This window comes from Selaginella moellendorffii, unplaced genomic scaffold (genome assembly GCF_000143415.4).
Source record: "Selaginella moellendorffii unplaced genomic scaffold, v1.0 SELMOscaffold_151, whole genome shotgun sequence".
Lineage (NCBI taxonomy): Eukaryota > Viridiplantae > Streptophyta > Lycopodiopsida > Selaginellales > Selaginellaceae > Selaginella > Selaginella moellendorffii.
Window position 1 is genome coordinate 213,572 of NW_003314412.1, and position 16,390 is coordinate 229,961.

General features: G+C 46.8%; 6 protein-coding genes across 9 annotated transcripts; 4 read left to right on the forward strand and 2 right to left on the reverse strand.

The window, feature by feature from the left end:
- Positions 1-54: 54 nt before the first annotated feature.
- On the forward strand, positions 55-5,036 carry LOC9640835 (AT-rich interactive domain-containing protein 4). 2 transcript variants are annotated; one of them, XM_024666984.1, is made up of 18 exons: positions 55-704; positions 768-956; positions 1,017-1,070; positions 1,159-1,247; positions 1,302-1,518; positions 1,589-1,645; positions 1,697-1,728; positions 1,785-1,920; positions 1,969-2,133; positions 2,189-2,731; positions 2,790-2,927; positions 2,993-3,091; positions 3,157-3,257; positions 3,340-3,430; positions 3,491-4,226; positions 4,289-4,477; positions 4,573-4,746; positions 4,802-5,036. In XM_024666984.1, the coding sequence occupies exons 1-15, from the start codon at positions 552-554 to the stop codon at positions 3,626-3,628; spliced, it is 2,202 nt and encodes a 733-aa protein (XP_024522752.1). In that variant the 5' UTR covers positions 55-551; the 3' UTR covers positions 3,629-4,226; positions 4,289-4,477; positions 4,573-4,746; positions 4,802-5,036. The 2 variants fall into 2 exon arrangements, with proteins under 2 accessions (XP_024522752.1, XP_024522751.1); XM_024666983.1 differs by having other exon boundaries at positions 3,491-4,477.
- Positions 4,829-9,989, reverse strand: LOC9640811 (alpha-glucan water dikinase 2). 2 transcript variants are annotated; one of them, XM_002993230.2, is made up of 31 exons: positions 9,455-9,989; positions 9,270-9,395; positions 9,161-9,217; positions 9,030-9,113; positions 8,833-8,979; positions 8,720-8,776; positions 8,518-8,642; positions 8,421-8,465; positions 8,272-8,356; positions 8,160-8,215; positions 8,014-8,110; positions 7,825-7,955; positions 7,632-7,770; positions 7,476-7,586; positions 7,345-7,426; positions 7,191-7,291; positions 7,045-7,137; positions 6,885-6,992; positions 6,739-6,840; positions 6,633-6,690; positions 6,484-6,576; positions 6,390-6,430; positions 6,232-6,336; positions 6,058-6,185; positions 5,807-6,007; positions 5,611-5,752; positions 5,472-5,556; positions 5,300-5,417; positions 5,168-5,246; positions 5,038-5,112; positions 4,829-4,982 (listed from the first exon to the last, which is right to left on the reverse strand). In XM_002993230.2, the coding sequence occupies exons 1-31, from the start codon at positions 9,881-9,883 to the stop codon at positions 4,914-4,916; spliced, it is 3,369 nt and encodes a 1,122-aa protein (XP_002993276.2). In that variant the 5' UTR covers positions 9,884-9,989; the 3' UTR covers positions 4,829-4,913. The 2 variants fall into 2 exon arrangements, with proteins under 2 accessions (XP_002993276.2, XP_024522750.1); XM_024666982.1 differs by having other exon boundaries at positions 5,300-5,556.
- Positions 9,990-10,075: 86 nt separating this feature from the next.
- Positions 10,076-11,427, forward strand: LOC9640836 (meiotic nuclear division protein 1 homolog). The gene is made up of 10 exons (XM_002993206.2): positions 10,076-10,120; positions 10,264-10,344; positions 10,405-10,521; positions 10,571-10,609; positions 10,678-10,785; positions 10,842-10,904; positions 10,956-11,007; positions 11,061-11,105; positions 11,172-11,251; positions 11,300-11,427. The coding sequence occupies exons 1-10, from the start codon at positions 10,118-10,120 to the stop codon at positions 11,333-11,335; spliced, it is 624 nt and encodes a 207-aa protein (XP_002993252.2). The 5' UTR covers positions 10,076-10,117; the 3' UTR covers positions 11,336-11,427.
- On the reverse strand, positions 11,301-13,097 carry LOC9640812 (probable endoplasmic reticulum-Golgi intermediate compartment protein 3). The gene is made up of 11 exons (XM_024666935.1): positions 12,975-13,097; positions 12,805-12,887; positions 12,672-12,747; positions 12,544-12,611; positions 12,407-12,482; positions 12,251-12,351; positions 12,101-12,184; positions 11,880-12,026; positions 11,715-11,823; positions 11,541-11,660; positions 11,301-11,486 (listed from the first exon to the last, which is right to left on the reverse strand). The coding sequence occupies exons 1-11, from the start codon at positions 13,054-13,056 to the stop codon at positions 11,419-11,421; spliced, it is 1,014 nt and encodes a 337-aa protein (XP_024522703.1). The 5' UTR covers positions 13,057-13,097; the 3' UTR covers positions 11,301-11,418.
- Positions 13,098-13,152: 55 nt separating this feature from the next.
- LOC9640837 (serotonin N-acetyltransferase 2, chloroplastic) lies at positions 13,153-14,650 on the forward strand. Of its 2 annotated transcripts, XM_024666937.1 has the most exons (4): positions 13,153-13,251; positions 13,397-13,988; positions 14,064-14,102; positions 14,578-14,650. In XM_024666937.1, the coding sequence occupies exons 1-2, from the start codon at positions 13,177-13,179 to the stop codon at positions 13,979-13,981; spliced, it is 660 nt and encodes a 219-aa protein (XP_024522705.1). In that variant the 5' UTR covers positions 13,153-13,176; the 3' UTR covers positions 13,982-13,988; positions 14,064-14,102; positions 14,578-14,650. The 2 variants fall into 2 exon arrangements, with proteins under 2 accessions (XP_024522705.1, XP_024522704.1); XM_024666936.1 differs by lacking the exon at positions 14,578-14,650 and having other exon boundaries at positions 14,064-14,318.
- Positions 14,650-16,004, forward strand: LOC9640813 (adhesive plaque matrix protein). The gene is made up of 2 exons (XM_002993208.2): positions 14,650-15,575; positions 15,639-16,004. The coding sequence occupies exons 1-2, from the start codon at positions 14,663-14,665 to the stop codon at positions 15,932-15,934; spliced, it is 1,209 nt and encodes a 402-aa protein (XP_002993254.1). The 5' UTR covers positions 14,650-14,662; the 3' UTR covers positions 15,935-16,004.
- The last annotated feature ends 386 nt before the right edge of the window (positions 16,005-16,390 follow it).

The following is a 16,390-nucleotide window of genomic DNA, read 5'->3' on the forward strand; positions in this document are numbered from 1 at the left end:
TCCTTGGAAACTGCGATGCATGGGCAATGGCGATGGGAGCATCCCATCCCATGCCCATCCCCATCCATCCATTCATTCGTTTCCATTCAACTTCCTTTATTGACATTCATAGCCTATGGCATGGGGGGTGTTATATGTGCCATGTGTGTGTGTGTGGGATCTATCTGCGAATGAGAACGGAATCCCTGGGCCTTTGCTTGTAGGGTTAGGGCAGGCTAGGGTGCGCAATCGCGCTTGGATCTAGCCGCCTCCTTGCCGATTCCCTCCACCGCGTGAGCGAGCGAGTGAATCCCCCGCCGCGAGCACAGATTTCGGGCGAAATATCGGGTCGCGCGGTAGCGGCAGCGGCGGCGGCAGTGGCGGCGGCGGCGATTGATGGTTGAATCGCGAGTTTGGCTCCTCCCGGGGCGGATTGGCGCGGCTATGGGATCGATGCTCTAGCCGGGTAGCTCGATGTGGTGGTGTTAGGGTTAGGGTTTGAGGGGTTTAGGGATTGGCTATGGTTGCTTTGGTGCTGGCAGCCAGGAATATATTTTTTGGCTCCACGAAAGATGTCCAAGGCGCTTATTGGGAGAGGCAAGCCTCCCTCTCTTCTACTCGCGGTGCAGTGTGGGAAGAAGAAGAAGAACGAGCTCTCCAGCCCGGAGAATAATGGAAACTTTGATGATCGGCCAGTGGACCTTGCGTCGGGAGGAAATTTGGAGGTATGGTTTTCTCTTAAGTTGGTGTGTGTGAGTTTGCTGATAAGTTGTTTCCTTGTGCTGAAGATTCATTTCATGGATTGTCCCTCGTACAATGAGGTGAAGCAAAAGCTGAAAGCCACGCGACCAGAGTTTTTGCTGCTCCTGGGAGAGAGAGGCTCCGGCCGGAATGAAGTCGGGTCGCTCTGCCTCGGGGAGAAGATCGTCACGGGGGAGACTCTGAAATCCATGATTGGTTCGAAACTTCCAGAATTCGTAAAGACTTTCCGCATGCCCGTTTCCTACACGCTGTTGACGTTCGCTTTTGCGCTGCAGGTCTACATTGAGTCGTCAAATAGTGGAAAAGTTGCCGACAGCATCCATACACTCGTACGTCTGCCACGAGTTTTTTTTTTTTCTTTTCTTTTCTTTCTTTTCTTTTGTTTTTCTAACTAATGGAAGTGTTTCCTCTTTCCAGGGAGTGAGGCATGTTGCACATTGGGATGGCTCTGTGACTTCTCTAGCTGCTGCTCACTTTCGGCAATCGCTTGTAGCGTGCTTGAGGACGTAAGCTTTTGTTTGGAAGCTCTGCAAAGCTTCGTTTACGTGTTTTTGTTTCAGGCCTGGGTGTGATCCTTGGGATGCATTTGAGCTGGCGAATGCATCATTGGAGATACATTATGGGCAAACTAGTGGCAGCCAGCCGATGCTCTTAGGAGAAGGTCCACCGGTTCTTGACGATCCTCTTAAAGACATGGAGGATGATCCTCCTCTTATTCAAATTTATGACGAAGAGACGGAAATTCGCCTTCTTGTCTGTGCTGAAGCTTGTGCGTCGGTACACATCTCACCTTTTATCTTTGCTCTAAGTTTAACAAACGCTTACTCTTTGTTTACCTGTTTACTAGGATTCAAGCTCTTTACAAGCCGTTGAGGTCGCTTTGACGTCACTTTTCGCAATAGAGGTACGTGCTTCGCGTAGGTTCTGTTTTACCATTTATCTTTTACAACTTCAGGTTAGAGGCATGCGTCTTATACATCGAATCAGGTGAGTCGTTTTGGATACGCCTCCTTTCGTTTCTGACATCTGAATTGCGTGCGCAGTGCCCCTCCGCCACCCTCTGCAGCATCAACGTTTGCTCGTGGAGTTGTAACTATGCGTTGTGACCTTTGTACTTCTAGCAGCGCCCGCATATCTCTTGTGGTGTCTGGCAGCGCGCAAACTTGTTTTGCCGATCATGTAAGTCTGGTGTTGAGCGAATGATGATTCTAACTATTTCATGTACAGTTTTTAGAATCTACTATTAGGAAAGGGCTTATGGAGAAAAGCCAGGCTCTTCAACTTATTATGTCCGAAGATAATATGCCTGCTGAAATAAGGCGTTCCACTTCTATAGCGTGCGGGGCTGCTGTTGTCGAGACCCGTGCTAAAGTTCCAAACTGGGCTGCTCAGGTGCGCCGTGTTTTATTTCTGCTGGCTCTGAAATACGTTTATCGTGGTGTTCCAGACTTTGAGGCAGCTATCAACTGACACATCGTACAAGACCTTAGTTGCTCTTGGCATTGCCGGTATTGAAGGGTCTCCTGTCGCTGCATTCCAACAGGAAGACGCAGAGAGGCTGGGCCTTTTAAGAAACGAGCCGCCGAAACCACTGGGTTCTCCTCGTTGCAATGGTTTCAGTGAGGCGCCCATCATTCCTGCATGGCTCACACCAGCAGCCCCGACGAGAAAGAGACAGAACCTGTGCCTGTCGAGCATCAACTTCAATGGTGACGGGCCTTTAAACGGCGACAGCAAATCAGTGTTCCTCGCTGCGATGAAGCCGATACCACATGCAACTCGGCGGAAGTTGATGCCTTTTGCGGGCGTGGTTTCGGCTGGGGCTCAGGCTGGCTGGTCCATGAAGCTGAATGGAAATACAAAAAGCACCAGACCCGAGGGGACGTCGGCGCCGTCAGGCCATGGAAGAGGAGGGCATACGTTTCCGATTGTTCTTCCCAGCGTCAAGAAACATCACTGCAGCCGCCCGTCAATGTTGGAGTGTCCAGAGGTGAAGTCTGCTTTGCTCTTGATACGCCTGGTTTCAGTAACTAATGTGGTCTTTACAGGAGGAATTTCTTAACGACGTTGTCCAGTTTTTGGTTTCCAGAGGACACGGTCGACTCATTCCTCCAACTGGTATCGAGGCCTTTCCGGATGTTGTGTTGAACGGCAAGAGGCTCGATCTCTATAACCTGTACCGGGAGGTAAGTTTCGCGTGTTAATTTTCTTTTGTGCGGAGCCCCTGTTGGCCCACCTTTCGATGTTTCAGGTCGTCTCCAGAGGAGGCTTTCGGGTTGGGAATGGCATCAACTGGAAAGGTCAAATATTTTCGAAGATGCGTAACCACACAACAACAAACAGAATGACTGTATGTGGCATTCTTTTCCCGCAAAGTTGACTTCGGGGCTGAATGTGTCGTTTTATCTCTGGCAGGGCGTCGGCAATACACTAAAGAAGCACTACGAAACATATCTTTTGGAGTACGAGCTTGCGCACGACGATGTGGATGGCGAGTGCTGCATCTTGTGTCACAGGTGAGCGGAGCACGACTTTACTTTCTTTCTCTGTGGAAATCCCATTTGCACTGACGCGCTGGTTGTACAAAAACACTTGCAGCAGCGCAGAGGGCGACTGGGTGAACTGCGGCATCTGTGGCGAGTGGGCTCACTTCGGGTGCGATAGAAGGACGGGCCTGGCAACATTCAAGGTACGTGGACGGTGGCGGTCCGGCGTGGTTTTCCTCACATTCCAACTTTGTTTGCTTTAGGAGTATGCGAAGACGGACGGGCTCGAGTACATATGTCCTCGCTGCAGCGTTGGCTCTGCCAGAGGCGTGACGTCGAGGAAGAAGCAAAGGCCTTCTTCCGGGGACGGTCTCGTCATCTTCAAAGGCAGGAAGAATTGATTGGAAGACTCCAAGGAGGAGCAAAGGAGCCAAGGAGGAGGAGGAGGAGGTGTTTGTATATTCCAAGAGTTTTTGTGGGGGCAGAGGTCTGTTGCTTTGTACATTGTATAGGAGAAGGAGAAAAACGCACCAAAAAAAAAAAAAAAAAAAAAACAGATGGATTGATTTCTCTCTTCTCTCATCACATTGTAAATGTGATGATAAGGAGCGAGCTAAAAGGAAGCAAAAGATATAGAGAATCAAAGATTGTTTTGTTTAATACCCCAAGTCTTCCAAGTTCTCTCTTGTTGTTGTCCAGGGGAGGGGCTAAAGTGCCCACCACCAAACAATAAAGAATATACAAGGATAGAAACAACTGGAAAGCCACTGTGCAAAGCATCCCACTCTTTTCATGTGAACTCTCTCCTCTCCCCCTCTCTCTCCCCGGTCTTTTTTTTCATATAAGAGAGGGAGTGACTTCTACGTAGGGAGTTTAAAGTCGTCTCTCGTTTCTTCTCTCTTCCTTGTCTCCTTTGCTTGGGAGAGTTCCGTTTGGCGGCCAGCGCTCGTGACAGCCATGAGTAGCAGCTCACCAAAGAGAATGTCCGCCGAAAGCCAGGTATGGAGAAACTTCTCCTTTTCGAAAAGGTTCTAGTTTGTCCGTGTGCTTGGATCCGGAAGAAAGAGTACCTGGCCGCCGCAATTGACTACATACAGCACCTGGAGCGGAGCGTGCAGTGCCTCCGGGACGAAGTTTGCAAGGCGCAAGAGCAAACCGACGAGGATCTCAACGACGATGCCTCGTCGCTCACCACCAGCTGCGTCTCCGGCCTGGAATCCAGCGACAATATCAATAGCATCGTCTTGCAAGTAAGCGGAGGAGAAGTGAAAAACTTCTCTTCCTTTCCCTTTCCCCTTCCTGTGTTCTTGGATCATGATATTCATTCTTTTGTGTCGACGTAAAGTTGGAGGTGTCCCGGGACGACAGCAGCAGCATGTATGCCTTCCACATCGTCTGTAAAAGCGAGCAGCAAGCTCTAGAGAGATTGGTGAGAGCGTTCGAGGAGCTGGACGTGGAGGTCCAGCAGGCCAACATCACGACGCGAAACGAGCAAATAAGCAGCTATTACCTCGTCAAGGTACTGAAAAGTGGCCCGTCCGTACCTACGTGTGTTTTGTTCTTCCTGCTCTCAGGCCCCGCAATGGAGCCGCCTCAGCTCAGACGATGTAAAGAAGGAGTTTCTCAGCACGATGTCCAGGATTGGTGTGCCACTGTGACATATGAACTTCTTTGGTGGCTGGCATGTCAGTTCAAAATCTGTGGTCTAGACTGGACAATTGCTACATTTCCGCTGCTGTACACACCTTCTATATCCTGTGTGATCAAAAAGATGAATCTTAAATTTTAATCAGTACAATGCTTAGATTACCTGTGGCTGTCCATTGAATGCAGCCTCCACATTGATCCCGACTTGACAGACCGCTTTCAGAAGCTGACCACGAAACTGATAGAAGAAAACAAGATGAGAAAATAGAACGAGGAAAGTGGAACACACTCACAGCATGGTCCCATATGAGTCGTTCTTCGCTATAGTCTAGCACGACCTCCTTGGAGACATCTACGGTGACACTGTCATATCTGCCCAACTAAAGGTTAGCTCCAGTGAAAAAGATATGTAGAGCTGTACTTACAGTCCAGCACCAGAAAAGCCTTCAAGATCTTCGCCATTTGAATCCGATCGTGCGATGACCGTTCCTTCGGCTGCAAACAGTCCAACGCGCTTCGAAGGCAGTGATAAAATCCTCGCTTCTACAAAAGTGGAGAGGTTCAGACAGGTTATCAGCCATGCTAACTGGTCCGCACCTTCCAGATTCGATTTAGCAACAGTGAAACTAAATGCACTGCCCTTATGATTCCCCACAAGGACCTCTCCCAAGCCTGGAACAATCTGCAGCTTCGAGGTATGCTTGTCAAAAACCTCTCGTGGCCAAATATAAGTTACCTCACAGAACATCAATTCCGGGTCTTTTGCAATAGGATGCATTGTATGGATCACAAATGCATAGTCGGTTGCAATAACTTTCTGGATCAGACAACCCATAAAAAGTGCCTCGTCAGGAATTCCATGAGCTCGCCTACTAAGCCTGGAAAGGAAAGACAAAGCTATAAGAGATTTCAACGATAGGACAAGAAGTTACCATGCTCTATCAGTCCATTTACTTGACCACACTTGGCATATGGCTTGCCACGCTTTTTCCCAATTGTCCTCATTCTCCCATGCACCCGTCGGTATCAAACCACAAGCCTCCGCTACACTGGTCACTTGTCGCTTCAGATCCTTGGGGACTGTCAGTTTAGTTCTGACAAGGCCCCGAATTCTAGCCAATTCGGTGGAAATTCTGCATTTTAAAAAGCATTCACGCGAGATGTGAAGATTTACAAAGCTCACCTTTCTGAGTCAGACGTTGCTTTCAACCTCTGTAACGAAAAGCCAAAGGGAGAATTCACTCCAGAATTGATAGGATCGTTCATAACGCTCTCAAAAACACCAAGGGGCAAAGCAATGGACGGAGGAAGCTGAAACAGAAATTTAACGTTATAAACAGCTTAAAACCAAGTTTACCAAAACTGATTTGTCCAAGGCCTTTCTCATCATAGAGATCTTTATGGATTTTGCGCCAACTTTCCCTTCCTCAAACTCGTCCTCTGACAGCACAAGTTTCTCCAGCTAGAGACAAGCGCATGAGGAAAATTGAGGTGTAAAGGAAGATAGACACAAACCTGGTAATTCCTTATGGAAGAAGTTTTAACGTGGGTAGTGCCTGTAGAAGAACAAAAAATTACTAAACATCAACCAGTATCAAAGTGTACCCACAATTTTCGGCTTTGAGATCGTGTTCGGCACATTCATCGCATTCAGAAACTAGAACTTGCCCTGATGCACCAATGTTAACAAGAACATGTTGTCCTGACAAAACCTCACAGAGTGTCACGGCGTTGATTATAAAGCTTCTTACGGAATACCTGAGAAAGACTTCAGACTTCCAAACTCCTCGCTGCTAAAGCAGCTAGAGAGCAAAACCTGTTCACTAGAAGAATGTAGTTAACTCCATCCTAATAAAATACGTACCTGAGAATCTCGTGCACGAATTGCAACGTGGCTGAGCATATCAACAGTGCTCGCACACAGCACAGCAGTTACACCAACTGGTATGTCTTCCATGCCATCTACCTATATTATCTTGACAAAGCAAAGATCAGAAAAGAAACTCTCACCTTCTCTGTAAGAACAACATGTGGTTCCGAGTAAGTAAGACCTTGAATTGATGACAACGTTGGAAGGACCACGACCTTTCCAACCGCAGAAGGCTGATGGCTTACAACCTGCAAGAACTAAAGTAAAACAAGAGAGAGAAAAACTTTATAGAACGTGCACCTGCCAAGTGCTTAGTCCCGCAGTTCCACGAAGAATCGATTGCAATCTCTGTAGAAGGCCGGATATATTAAAGAGTACTTGTCCTCGTACAACCTATGTAGAGCAGTAGTTACAACATAGCGACCAATAGCCTACAACTTGCAAACCTCTTCACCAAAATTCTTTATGTAGCTTTCTGCAATACCACATGCTTTACCAAGAATTTCCGCATTCGGTTGTACAATCTTGTAAATGTGATCCATATAATCTGCAAGGCTCGCAACAGTGAAAACTATGAACTTGCTAGAAAGATGAAAAAACCTTCAACTGAGAGTGCTATTCGATCAGCAGCGGACATAGCCAGCAGCGCCCAGGTTGATGTCCATCTCGGTTCTGCTTTCACCTGTACGTTCTTATCAACACAGAAGCTTGCAAATCGACAACGTGCATACTTTATTCCAGTATTTCAGGCACATGTTAAGCTCCTCACTTTCGGCATCGATGCAGCAGTTCTCAAGAACAAGAGATAGGAGCTCGCATAAGTCATCTCCGCTTAGTGCAGACTGAAACACGAGAGTTAGAATTGGCATATAACATTGGAGTTTTACCTTGTCAATCCGTCCAATAGAAAGCCCAAAAAAGTTGTTGAGAGCAATATCCAGCAGCATTACGTCCCTCTGCACCAGACCTCCTCTCCATACTTTCTCAAGTTTCTTCCTGGCCTTGACAAGTTCTCCAGGTATCCACCTGTTCAAGCTTAAGTTGTAAACTAGCAATTGAAATCACAAAGAAAATACAAACCAAGCATCCCGGTTGCCAAGTATATTGTAAATTATGCTCTTGATCTCATCATCCAGGTACCCCTTGCTCATCTCAGCCATGACATCCAGGTCCGCGCCAGAGTGAACGGTTTTCAAGATCCAAAGGAAATGCTGAATATGGAATAGCAATCAAAAACTTTAAGCCGTCAACAGTAAATGAAGAGAGCACCTGAAAAGCAGGAATCAGGTGGGGAAGATGGACAGGATGTCCAGTGATAGGATGATCCATCGTTTCTATCCATTCCTTGCTTATGCGTCCGTTGTTCCTGAGTTATTTAACTATCAGAACGTTCGTCAAAAACTGGAACTCCAGACCATAGAGTTTGATAAAAATTGTCCATGTTATTTGTCCGTAAAAAGTGAAGGTAAGCCTGCATCTCACACACAAACCCACTGCGACATTGAACATGGATAAACACATTACTACCTCACATATGTGTATGTCCTCTGAAGAAGTGTTGGTATGCAGCTTTTGATGCCACTGTTCTAGAAAATGATCTTCAATTCCTGGCCTTCACAACACCATTAAAACTTTGTCCTGGTTTCAGGGAAAACATATAAGGATTGCATTGTTACCTATGTCCCTCGCGAATCCCGTTCTCTCGCATAATGTTTAATATTCTGCAAGCTAAAAGCTTAGTAAAGCATGCTGTTGGCCTAAGCAATCGTTTACCCCATTCGAATCTGGTCAGCATCCCCACCTCCACGGGGAAGTGTGGACAAGATCAGTCTTGCGAACTTTTTGATGGTAGGATCTTTCCCACGGGCTGCTTTCTCAGCCATCAAGGACGCTAGCCGCTATATTGAAAGGAGAAAAGAAAACAAAAGAGCAGAAGTTAACGAAACATACGAACTCACTAGAGTCCGAAGGGTACCTCTTGGACATACGCAATATCCTTTGACTGATAATTGCATTTTCTGTACCATGTAAGCTGCAGACAAGCCATCAACGCAAAGAGGTTTTCAAACTTTGTGAGGTTTTTAGCACCTGTTTAAGTGCTGAAAAGCGCAGCCAAGTATACATGAATGCCATGCCATTAGCACCAATTTCCTCCGCCGCATCCACAAGCTCCGAAGCTAGGATAAACCGATTAAACAGGGACCAGTTATCAAAAGTGGTTTCTGATAAGATCACCTGTAAAGCTTTTATAAGAACGAGTTACCAGACAAAGCCAAACTTCATGCCTGCTCCATAAGATCGTTGAGTTCAAAGCATTTCAAGGGAACTTGAAAACAACCGTTGTTGTTGTACCAAGCTCCATCAGTATCCTGCAAGAAAGACCATAAGAATGGTGTTTCATGGCAAGACGACTCACCTTTAGCACAAAAACGAGGCACCGAGGAACTTCCAGCTCGGGAATTTTCATGGAAATCTGCGACGATCAGGAACGAAGTTTAAAGCTTGGCAGCAAAACTTTGTCTCACCTCCCAGCTTCCAGACTCAGATCGAGTGAACGGAGTCTCGATGGCTCTGTCAGTGACTTGAACAGTCCCACTGGGCCACCACGAAGCACTAGGAAGGGACCAATTATTCACAGCCCAGTGAAGAGTCTAGACGAAAAGAGAAAAAGAGTTAGAACCGAGAGCTCAAAACCAGAAGAAGATCTTACCAATCCTCCAAGAGGCGCGCTGAGAAGAACCTCGTAGAACGTCTCATTGAGCGCATCCTTGAGCGAGACGGTCACGGTCACGGCGCTCTCGGGCTTGAAAACGAACGTAAACGTCTCATCCACATGAGATTCCAGGTCCTGGAGGATGCTACACCTGTGACTAGTCGCCGACGCGCAAGCGGACACTTGCGCCTGGGCATCAATGCTGGTCATGGTCGATCCATAGGCCTGGGAGCTGCACTCGTCATCCACTGCCGAGCACACGCATCTCCCCGGCCTCTCTCGTGAGAGAACGATCGCGGCGCCGAAATTTCGCGCATTCTTGCCGTGGATTCTCAAAGAATCGCCTGCCGCGACCGGATTTCCAGCGCGATTCGCTACAGCTCGCGAGAAGACGCTGCTCGGAGCATCGAACAGCGCTAGAGCCATGGGAAAACCTGAGCCCTAACCTCGGATTTGTGAGATTCACTGTAAGGAGACAATTTGGATCCCTGCGCCACGGCGACGTGTCCGATCCTTGTGAAGCTCCACCAACAATGACGGCAATCTCGGTTAGCGCTCACAGAACGAAATATTTAGATCAAGGAACTAGCCTTAGGTTAATTCAAAATTGGGCGGGAAAGCTCTCGGAGCAGAGATTAGGGTTTATCCGCGTCGCCGCCCATGGTAAGCGCATTCTCACCTCGTTCTTCTTCGATCGCCCAGCTTGTCTTTGATCGCCGAGCTTGTCTCGTGATTTCTCTCAAGCATTAGCATTCTTTTCGAGATTTCTCGACCATTTCTCATCGATCTTTTGGGGATTTTGGCAGTCGAAGAAGCGAGGGCTTTCCTTGGAGGACAAAAGGGAGCAGCTCTTACAGATCTTTTACGAAAGCCAGGATTTCTATCTGGTAAGGTCCTCGATTGATAGCATTGGATGGATATGGATAAATTTTTCTAACGCTGCTCAGCTTCGTGAGCTAGAGAAGCTCGGCCCACGAAAGGGTGTGATCAGCCAGGCTGTCAAGGACGTGCTGCAAAGCCTGGTGGATGATGATCTTGTCTTCAAAGATAAGATAGGCACCTCAGTAAGTTCTTAGACCATTGTTTTCGAATGCCAGGTAATTTTTTTCTCAGGTATATTTCTGGAGCCTTCCTAGTCGCGCAGGACATCAGGTAATCAGGCACGACTGGAATTTTTCTTTGTTTTTTATAAGGTTTTTTTCTTTTTTTCTTTACTCCAGCTTCGCCAAGTTCGAGCAAAGCTCGAAGCTGACTTGTCTGCAACGAAGTCCCATCGGCTGGAGCTGGAAAAGATGAAGGAATCGTCCAAGAAAGGAAGAGAAAACTCGGTAAGTTCACTATCTCGTCACTTGAGTTTAATTCTTCTTTTAACGCTGCATTATAGGATGAGAGGGAGGCGGCAATAGCTGAGCTCAACGAAATGGAACAAGAACACAAAGCTTTGAAGGTGAACTAACCAACAATAACCTCTTGACATCTTAAGATCTTTGCTTTCCAGGATGAGCTCGAGCAATATGCGGACAATGATCCAGCTCTCTGCGAGAACATGAGTGAGTCGCTCTCATCCATGAAACCATTTCAAAGCTCATAGTTTATTTTCCAGAAAACGCCACAGAGATTGCTCATCAAGCGGTGAATCGCTGGACAGGTGAGTACTTGAAGAAAAAAAAACTAAAGTAGCACTGAACCTCGTTCGTTGTTCTTTTCCATCCAGACAACGTCTTCTCTCTCCAGAATTGGTGCAGCAACAATTTCCCCGAGGCAAAAGAGCGGCTGCAATCAGTCTATAAAGAAGTAGGCAAGATATCTCGTGACAACTTTTTAACTTTTGCCTCTCCACAGGTGGGAATAAATGACGACTTCGATTACCTCGATTAACAGATCCAAGGACAAGCTCTTCTTTGCGAGATCTGTGACTGTCAGTAAGTAAATGTGTTCTTAAATAACTACACTATGTGTTATCAGATCAAGACACCCTTAGCTCTCGTGATGCTTTCTACAAGTCGATATATCCAGCGGTCAAGCATCCCTATCACCGCAAAAGCATAAAGTGACGCAAAAGAAATATCATAAGATACGATACCTGTCAAAGAAAAGGTCCCGCCAACAATAGCACAGAATCGCGTAAGCAAATGTCCAAAGCTTCTCCTTTCCTCTTTGATTAACACCGTGATGGGCGATAAATCGTACAAGAAGTAGACCGCTGCTCCATCAAAAAATCACATCAAACGCGAACGAAGAAGAAAAACAACCCAACCTGGCCAGCTTATGTCGTCGTCTCGAGCAGCTAAATAATACTCTCCCACTGAGAACTGATTTGTAGGAAGCTTTCCACCATTCAAGTATCTATACTCTGTTGGCACGATCTTTTCAAAGAACAGAAGCAAAGATTTGTCGCGTGCACGAGAATTGAAAAGACTACCTTGATGAAATACTTGAATGTGCCCGCGGTGTCACGTAAAATCCGCACAGTTCTATCCAGCGGGTTGTGAATCCCGGGATACTTTGGTCCGAACGAGAGATCGTTGATTATATGGCTCACGTTAACTTCCTTGACGCTGTGGAAGATCTGTAAGAACAGTGCCCGTAGAGCTTTTGATTCGATATATTTCCATTTGAACGAAAGAATCGATCGAAACTTGCCTGGCGCGCAACCTGGAGGCTCATCCCGTGCATGGAGATATGGAAGTTTCCCGCAACTCTTTCCACGTCTAGAACACCAAAAACCTGAGCAAGAACACAAAGGATAAAAGGAATAGACTTGGAAAAAACGAGTGTAAGATTTGTATTTACCCGGCAGCCTTCCCCATCTTGAAGTGCCTTGTTGATTTCGTTCACAACCTTTACGGCGCTCCGTAGTTCCTCATGCGAATGGAAAATGCCTGTGAGGTTATCTGAAACAAAAACCGGCAGAGAAGAATGATAAATCTATGAGCGCGAGAAACAAACCATGGGCATGTTCCTTCTCAACAAGGTCTGATAGATACTCCGATCCCAAAATGTGACCGTCTTTGTGGAGACGAAGCTAGAGAAAATCGAAAACAAAGTATAAGACGCGAGAGAAGAACTATAGAATTCACGGTTACCTTCCAAATGTTCGTGTCTAGATCAACTTCGTGTTTGCCAGACATGTCGATAGCATCCACGCTCAGAACTTAGAACAAGGAAATGTGAAGTTAGATCGTAAATTCATCAAAGAAGAGATTCTTTTTACTCTGGCAAGGCAGTGAGGGGAACGTAATGTTAATGTGAATTGGAAGATTTTGCCCGCGCGTCGTGTCTACCGACATCTGGTTTCCAAAAAGAATGATCAATCCTCCAAGCAAAACAAGAAGAAAGACCCAAACCTGGTGCACGACATTCGTCGAGAGATAGAACTTAAACTCGTACGCAAACAAAACGAGAATGATGCTCACTCCCACAATCGTCACTGAACGAAGAATTCGAAAAGAGAAGCTTAGCTCCGATCGAGGGAAGAGACACAAGAACTTCGAAAATTCGCCAGATCGGGACTTACAAATGGCTCCAGAGACCGTCTTCTGCGTGAGATGCTCATCCGCGTGCGCGAATGCGTTGATATTCTTCATCTTCAACCCCATAGCTCAAGATCCTCAAAGCATTGCCCTGGCGATAAACCCTAGAAAAGATTTCTAGGGCTTGTTGGTTTTTACCCTTTGAAAATAGTCAAACATTTTAAACGCTCCTATTAGGGTTTTAGCATGGCGTGCCATAGGGTTTCGTCGTTCGTCGCCCTGGGAGGCGCATTGGGGGGCCGCCATGGAGTTCCATCGCAGGTCAGTCGGAAACTCTTACTCCATCGACCGCGCATGCTTGTTTTGCTGCTCGATTCCTCCTAGATTTTGAGATATTTCACGCGAGCCTCACAATTTCTCGCCTCGAGCTCCCTTTGCATTTCTTACTGACCGCTCGACTGTGCAGGATCACATCTTCTTCCCTTGCTCCACCGCTCAATCCAGGCCCCGGAGCTTCGCCGGCTCCAAGAATCCCCGAAAATCTCCCTGCTGCTTCGCTCAGGCGGCGCAGCTCGAGGCCCTGGGCATCACCGAGACGGGGAAGTTCTCCATGAGCGACGACGATCTCTCCTCGCGGGGATTCCAGCTCCACAGGTCGCTCGACAACATCAACCTCGACGATCTCAACGCGCTCTTCGTCAAGGTGGGCTTCCCTCGTCGCCAAAACGAGAAGCTTTTACGTGCTTTGGAACACACAGGGACCATGCTGTGGGTCACAAAGGCTGGCAGCGTCATAGCTTTCGCCAGGGCCACGGGCGACGACGTCTTTAACGCGATCATCTGGGACGTGGTGGTGGATCCAGCGTTCCAAGGGATTGGTCTGGGAAAAGCAGTGATGGAGAGGCTCATGGCCGACTTGACAAGGAAGGGAATCACCAACATCGTTCTCTATGCCGAGCCCAACGTTTTGGGATTCTACAAGCCGCTGGGATTCGTCGTGGACCCGGATGGGATTCGTGCGATGTCCCTGAGTCGCAGACGAAGAGCATAGGTCACCGGTAAGAAAAGGAAAACTCTTTTTAGTTTTGTAAGATCGGTTGTTCTCTACTGACAAATGGTGTGGCTGTTTGCAGTGCTCGAGAACTTGGCATTACTGGGCTTGCAAACTTATGGTACGTGTTCAAGGATTGCAAAGCTGTCATTCTTGAGTTTTTCTTGCTCGGGACGTGATGTTGTAGTAAAAGGTCTGAGGACAGGTTTATCCTAGAGTGTCTAGGAAGTGGCCAAGTTGGATGGAGGACAGCTTTTGGAAATGCTCGAGTTTAGTATTTCACTATTGCAAGTCCTCCACAGTTTTATCTTGTTTAATTGCAGAAGGTTGAGAAAAAGGCGCAGGCTGCTGGTAAAGATTAACCAGACGGCCTAGACTTTGCCTTCCACATTCTACTCGACTTTTGGCTTGCCTTGCACTTTGATGGATTGCTGTATCCTGTGACGCCTATCCTGACTGATCCCATCCTTTTCTTCTTTTTACTTTTTGTTTATTCCTTGTGTGTGTGTGTGTGTGCTGTTCTTTTTATATGTCTGTTCGTGTTGACGTGATGTACATTCTGTGATCATGGCACGATCATGCCGTATGACTTACAGGACATGTTCGGCAGAACCGTATAAAAGGAGCAGTCTTGCATGAAGTTGCATATCCAAGTTTTGGATTGCTTCCTCTCTCCTAGCTATGGCTCGCTTGGTTGTGTTTGGATTGCTCGCGGCAACTTTGTTTCTGTGCTTTCTAGCAGAAGCTCAAGCCGACGGATACGACTACAAGCCCGATGATAAGAAGGTTGCGTACAAGGAGGAGCCGAAGAAGGACGAGGAAGTGAAGAAGCCAGTGTACAAGCCAGAGGAGGAGAAGAAGTACAAGCCAGAGGAGGAGAAGCAGTACAAGCCAGTCTACAGGGCCGAGGATGAGAAGAAGTACAAGCCAGTCTACAAGGACGAGGATGGGAAGAAGTATGATGAAGACGACAACGATGACAAGGAGAACTACAAATACAAGCCACGCTACGAGGCCGATGACAACGACGACAACGAAGATGATGAGGACGAGGAGTACTACAAGTTCAAGGCACACTTCAAGGCCGGTTACGGGCACAAGAAGTACAAGCCATACAGGTACAAGGCTGACGATGACGATGATGAGGACGAGGACGAGAAGCCACACTACTACAAGGCTGATGACGACGATGAGGAGGAGAAGAAATACAAGCCGCGCTACTACAAGGCCAAGCCATACTACAAGGGCAAGCCATACTACAAGGCTGACGACGAGAAGAGGTACAGACCAGGCTACAAGGCTGAGGAGAAAAAGAAGTACAAGGCCGACGACGAGAAGAAATACAAGCCTGTTTACAAGCCGGTTTACAAGCCTGCAGAGAAGCCCGCTGAGAAGCCAGTTTACAAGCCAGCTGAGAAGCCGGTTTACAAGCCAGTGGAGAAGCCCGCGGAGAAGCCAGCTGAGAAGCCAGTTTACAAGCCAGTGGAGAAGCCCGCGGAGAAGCCAGTTTACAAGCCATCGCCAGCGTACCAAAAGGTTGCTATCGAAGGTTTTGTTTACTGCCAAGATGGTTACTCCAAGAAGCCACTCGAAGGTATGCGTTTTTATTTCTCTTCACATCCTTTTTCCTTTTTCCGGTTATAATGTTTGATTCCAGGGGCTGTTGTCGGTTTGACATGCACCAAGAGCAAAGCTTATAAGGAGCAAAAGACCAACGCGTATGGCTACTTTTACTTTCCTCTCAGCTATGGCGCTTACAAGGACATTGACGTGACAACGCTCAAGGTGAGCTTGGTTTCGTCCCCGAGCAAGAGCTGCAGCGTCATCACCAATCTCAACAATGGCAAATCTGGGGCCGTGGTTGACAAGAGCAAAAGCAAGACTGTTGGCGAAACTCTCATCTATGGTGTCGGGCCCTTCGCGTTTGCTCCTGTGGAGTACTACCATTATTAACTTCGATCGATTGTTAGAAATTTTTTTTCTCAAATTTCTTAATAAAAAAGTCTTTCGAGATTATTTAAAACTTTCTTCTTACGTGGCGAAATGTTTCGCCCAATTGCCAAATTCAATGAATTATTTTTGGCATAAATTACATTCCATTTCAAAATAAATCCCAGGTTCCTGTCTTAAAAACGGAAATGAAAGCATATGCTAAAATATACTAGAATAATAAATAATGTCAGAACATTTGTTGTCCATGGCCAACTAAGAAGCAACTAAATTGAACAAACTCTTACTGTTGAAATTAGTGCTGAAATCTAAAAAATTAAAATGAAAGCATATGCTAAAATATACTAGAATAATAAATAATGTCAGAAGAAGCAACTAAATTAAACCAACTCTTACTATAAACCAGGTCAGAAATGTCATGCTTAGTGCTTACGTTCTCTCACGTTGTTCGTCATGTCA

What these genes read in the sequence shown, in the direction of transcription:
- LOC9640837 (XM_024666937.1), top strand. Translation starts at nt 13,177, where the DNA reads ATGGCGTGCCATAGGGTTTCGTCGTTCGTCGCCCTGGGAGGCGCATTG. An exon ending in GCCATGGAGTTCCATCGCAG is followed by an intron (nt 13,252 to 13,396) that starts GTCAGTCGGAAA and finishes TCGACTGTGCAG; the next exon opens with GATCACATCTTCTTCCCTTG.
- LOC9640813 (XM_002993208.2), top strand. Translation starts at nt 14,663, where the DNA reads ATGGCTCGCTTGGTTGTGTTTGGATTGCTCGCGGCAACTTTGTTTCTG. An exon ending in CTCCAAGAAGCCACTCGAAG is followed by an intron (nt 15,576 to 15,638) that starts GTATGCGTTTTT and finishes GTTTGATTCCAG; the next exon opens with GGGCTGTTGTCGGTTTGACA.
- LOC9640812 (XM_024666935.1), bottom strand. Translation starts at nt 13,056, where the DNA reads ATGGGGTTGAAGATGAAGAATATCAACGCATTCGCGCACGCGGATGAG. An exon ending in GCCTCCAGGTTGCGCGCCAG is followed by an intron (nt 12,027 to 12,100) that starts GCAAGTTTCGAT and finishes CTGTTCTTACAG; the next exon opens with ATCTTCCACAGCGTCAAGGA. An exon ending in CGACGACATAAGCTGGCCAG is followed by an intron (nt 11,661 to 11,714) that starts GTTGGGTTGTTT and finishes TTGATGGAGCAG; the next exon opens with CGGTCTACTTCTTGTACGAT.
- LOC9640835 (XM_024666983.1), top strand. Translation starts at nt 552, where the DNA reads ATGTCCAAGGCGCTTATTGGGAGAGGCAAGCCTCCCTCTCTTCTACTC. An exon ending in GTTCGAAACTTCCAGAATTC is followed by an intron (nt 957 to 1,016) that starts GTAAAGACTTTC and finishes TTTGCGCTGCAG; the next exon opens with GTCTACATTGAGTCGTCAAA. An exon ending in CGTCACTTTTCGCAATAGAG is followed by an intron (nt 1,646 to 1,696) that starts GTACGTGCTTCG and finishes TTACAACTTCAG; the next exon opens with GTTAGAGGCATGCGTCTTAT.
- LOC9640836 (XM_002993206.2), top strand. An exon ending in AGCTCTCTGCGAGAACATGA is followed by an intron (nt 11,008 to 11,060) that starts GTGAGTCGCTCT and finishes TTTATTTTCCAG; the next exon opens with AAAACGCCACAGAGATTGCT. An exon ending in AGCGGTGAATCGCTGGACAG is followed by an intron (nt 11,106 to 11,171) that starts GTGAGTACTTGA and finishes TTTTCCATCCAG; the next exon opens with ACAACGTCTTCTCTCTCCAG.
- LOC9640811 (XM_024666982.1), bottom strand. Translation starts at nt 9,883, where the DNA reads ATGGCTCTAGCGCTGTTCGATGCTCCGAGCAGCGTCTTCTCGCGAGCT. An exon ending in TAAAGAATTTTGGTGAAGAG is followed by an intron (nt 7,138 to 7,190) that starts GTTTGCAAGTTG and finishes TGCTCTACATAG; the next exon opens with GTTGTACGAGGACAAGTACT. An exon ending in CATTCAATGGACAGCCACAG is followed by an intron (nt 4,983 to 5,037) that starts GTAATCTAAGCA and finishes TTGATCACACAG; the next exon opens with GATATAGAAGGTGTGTACAG.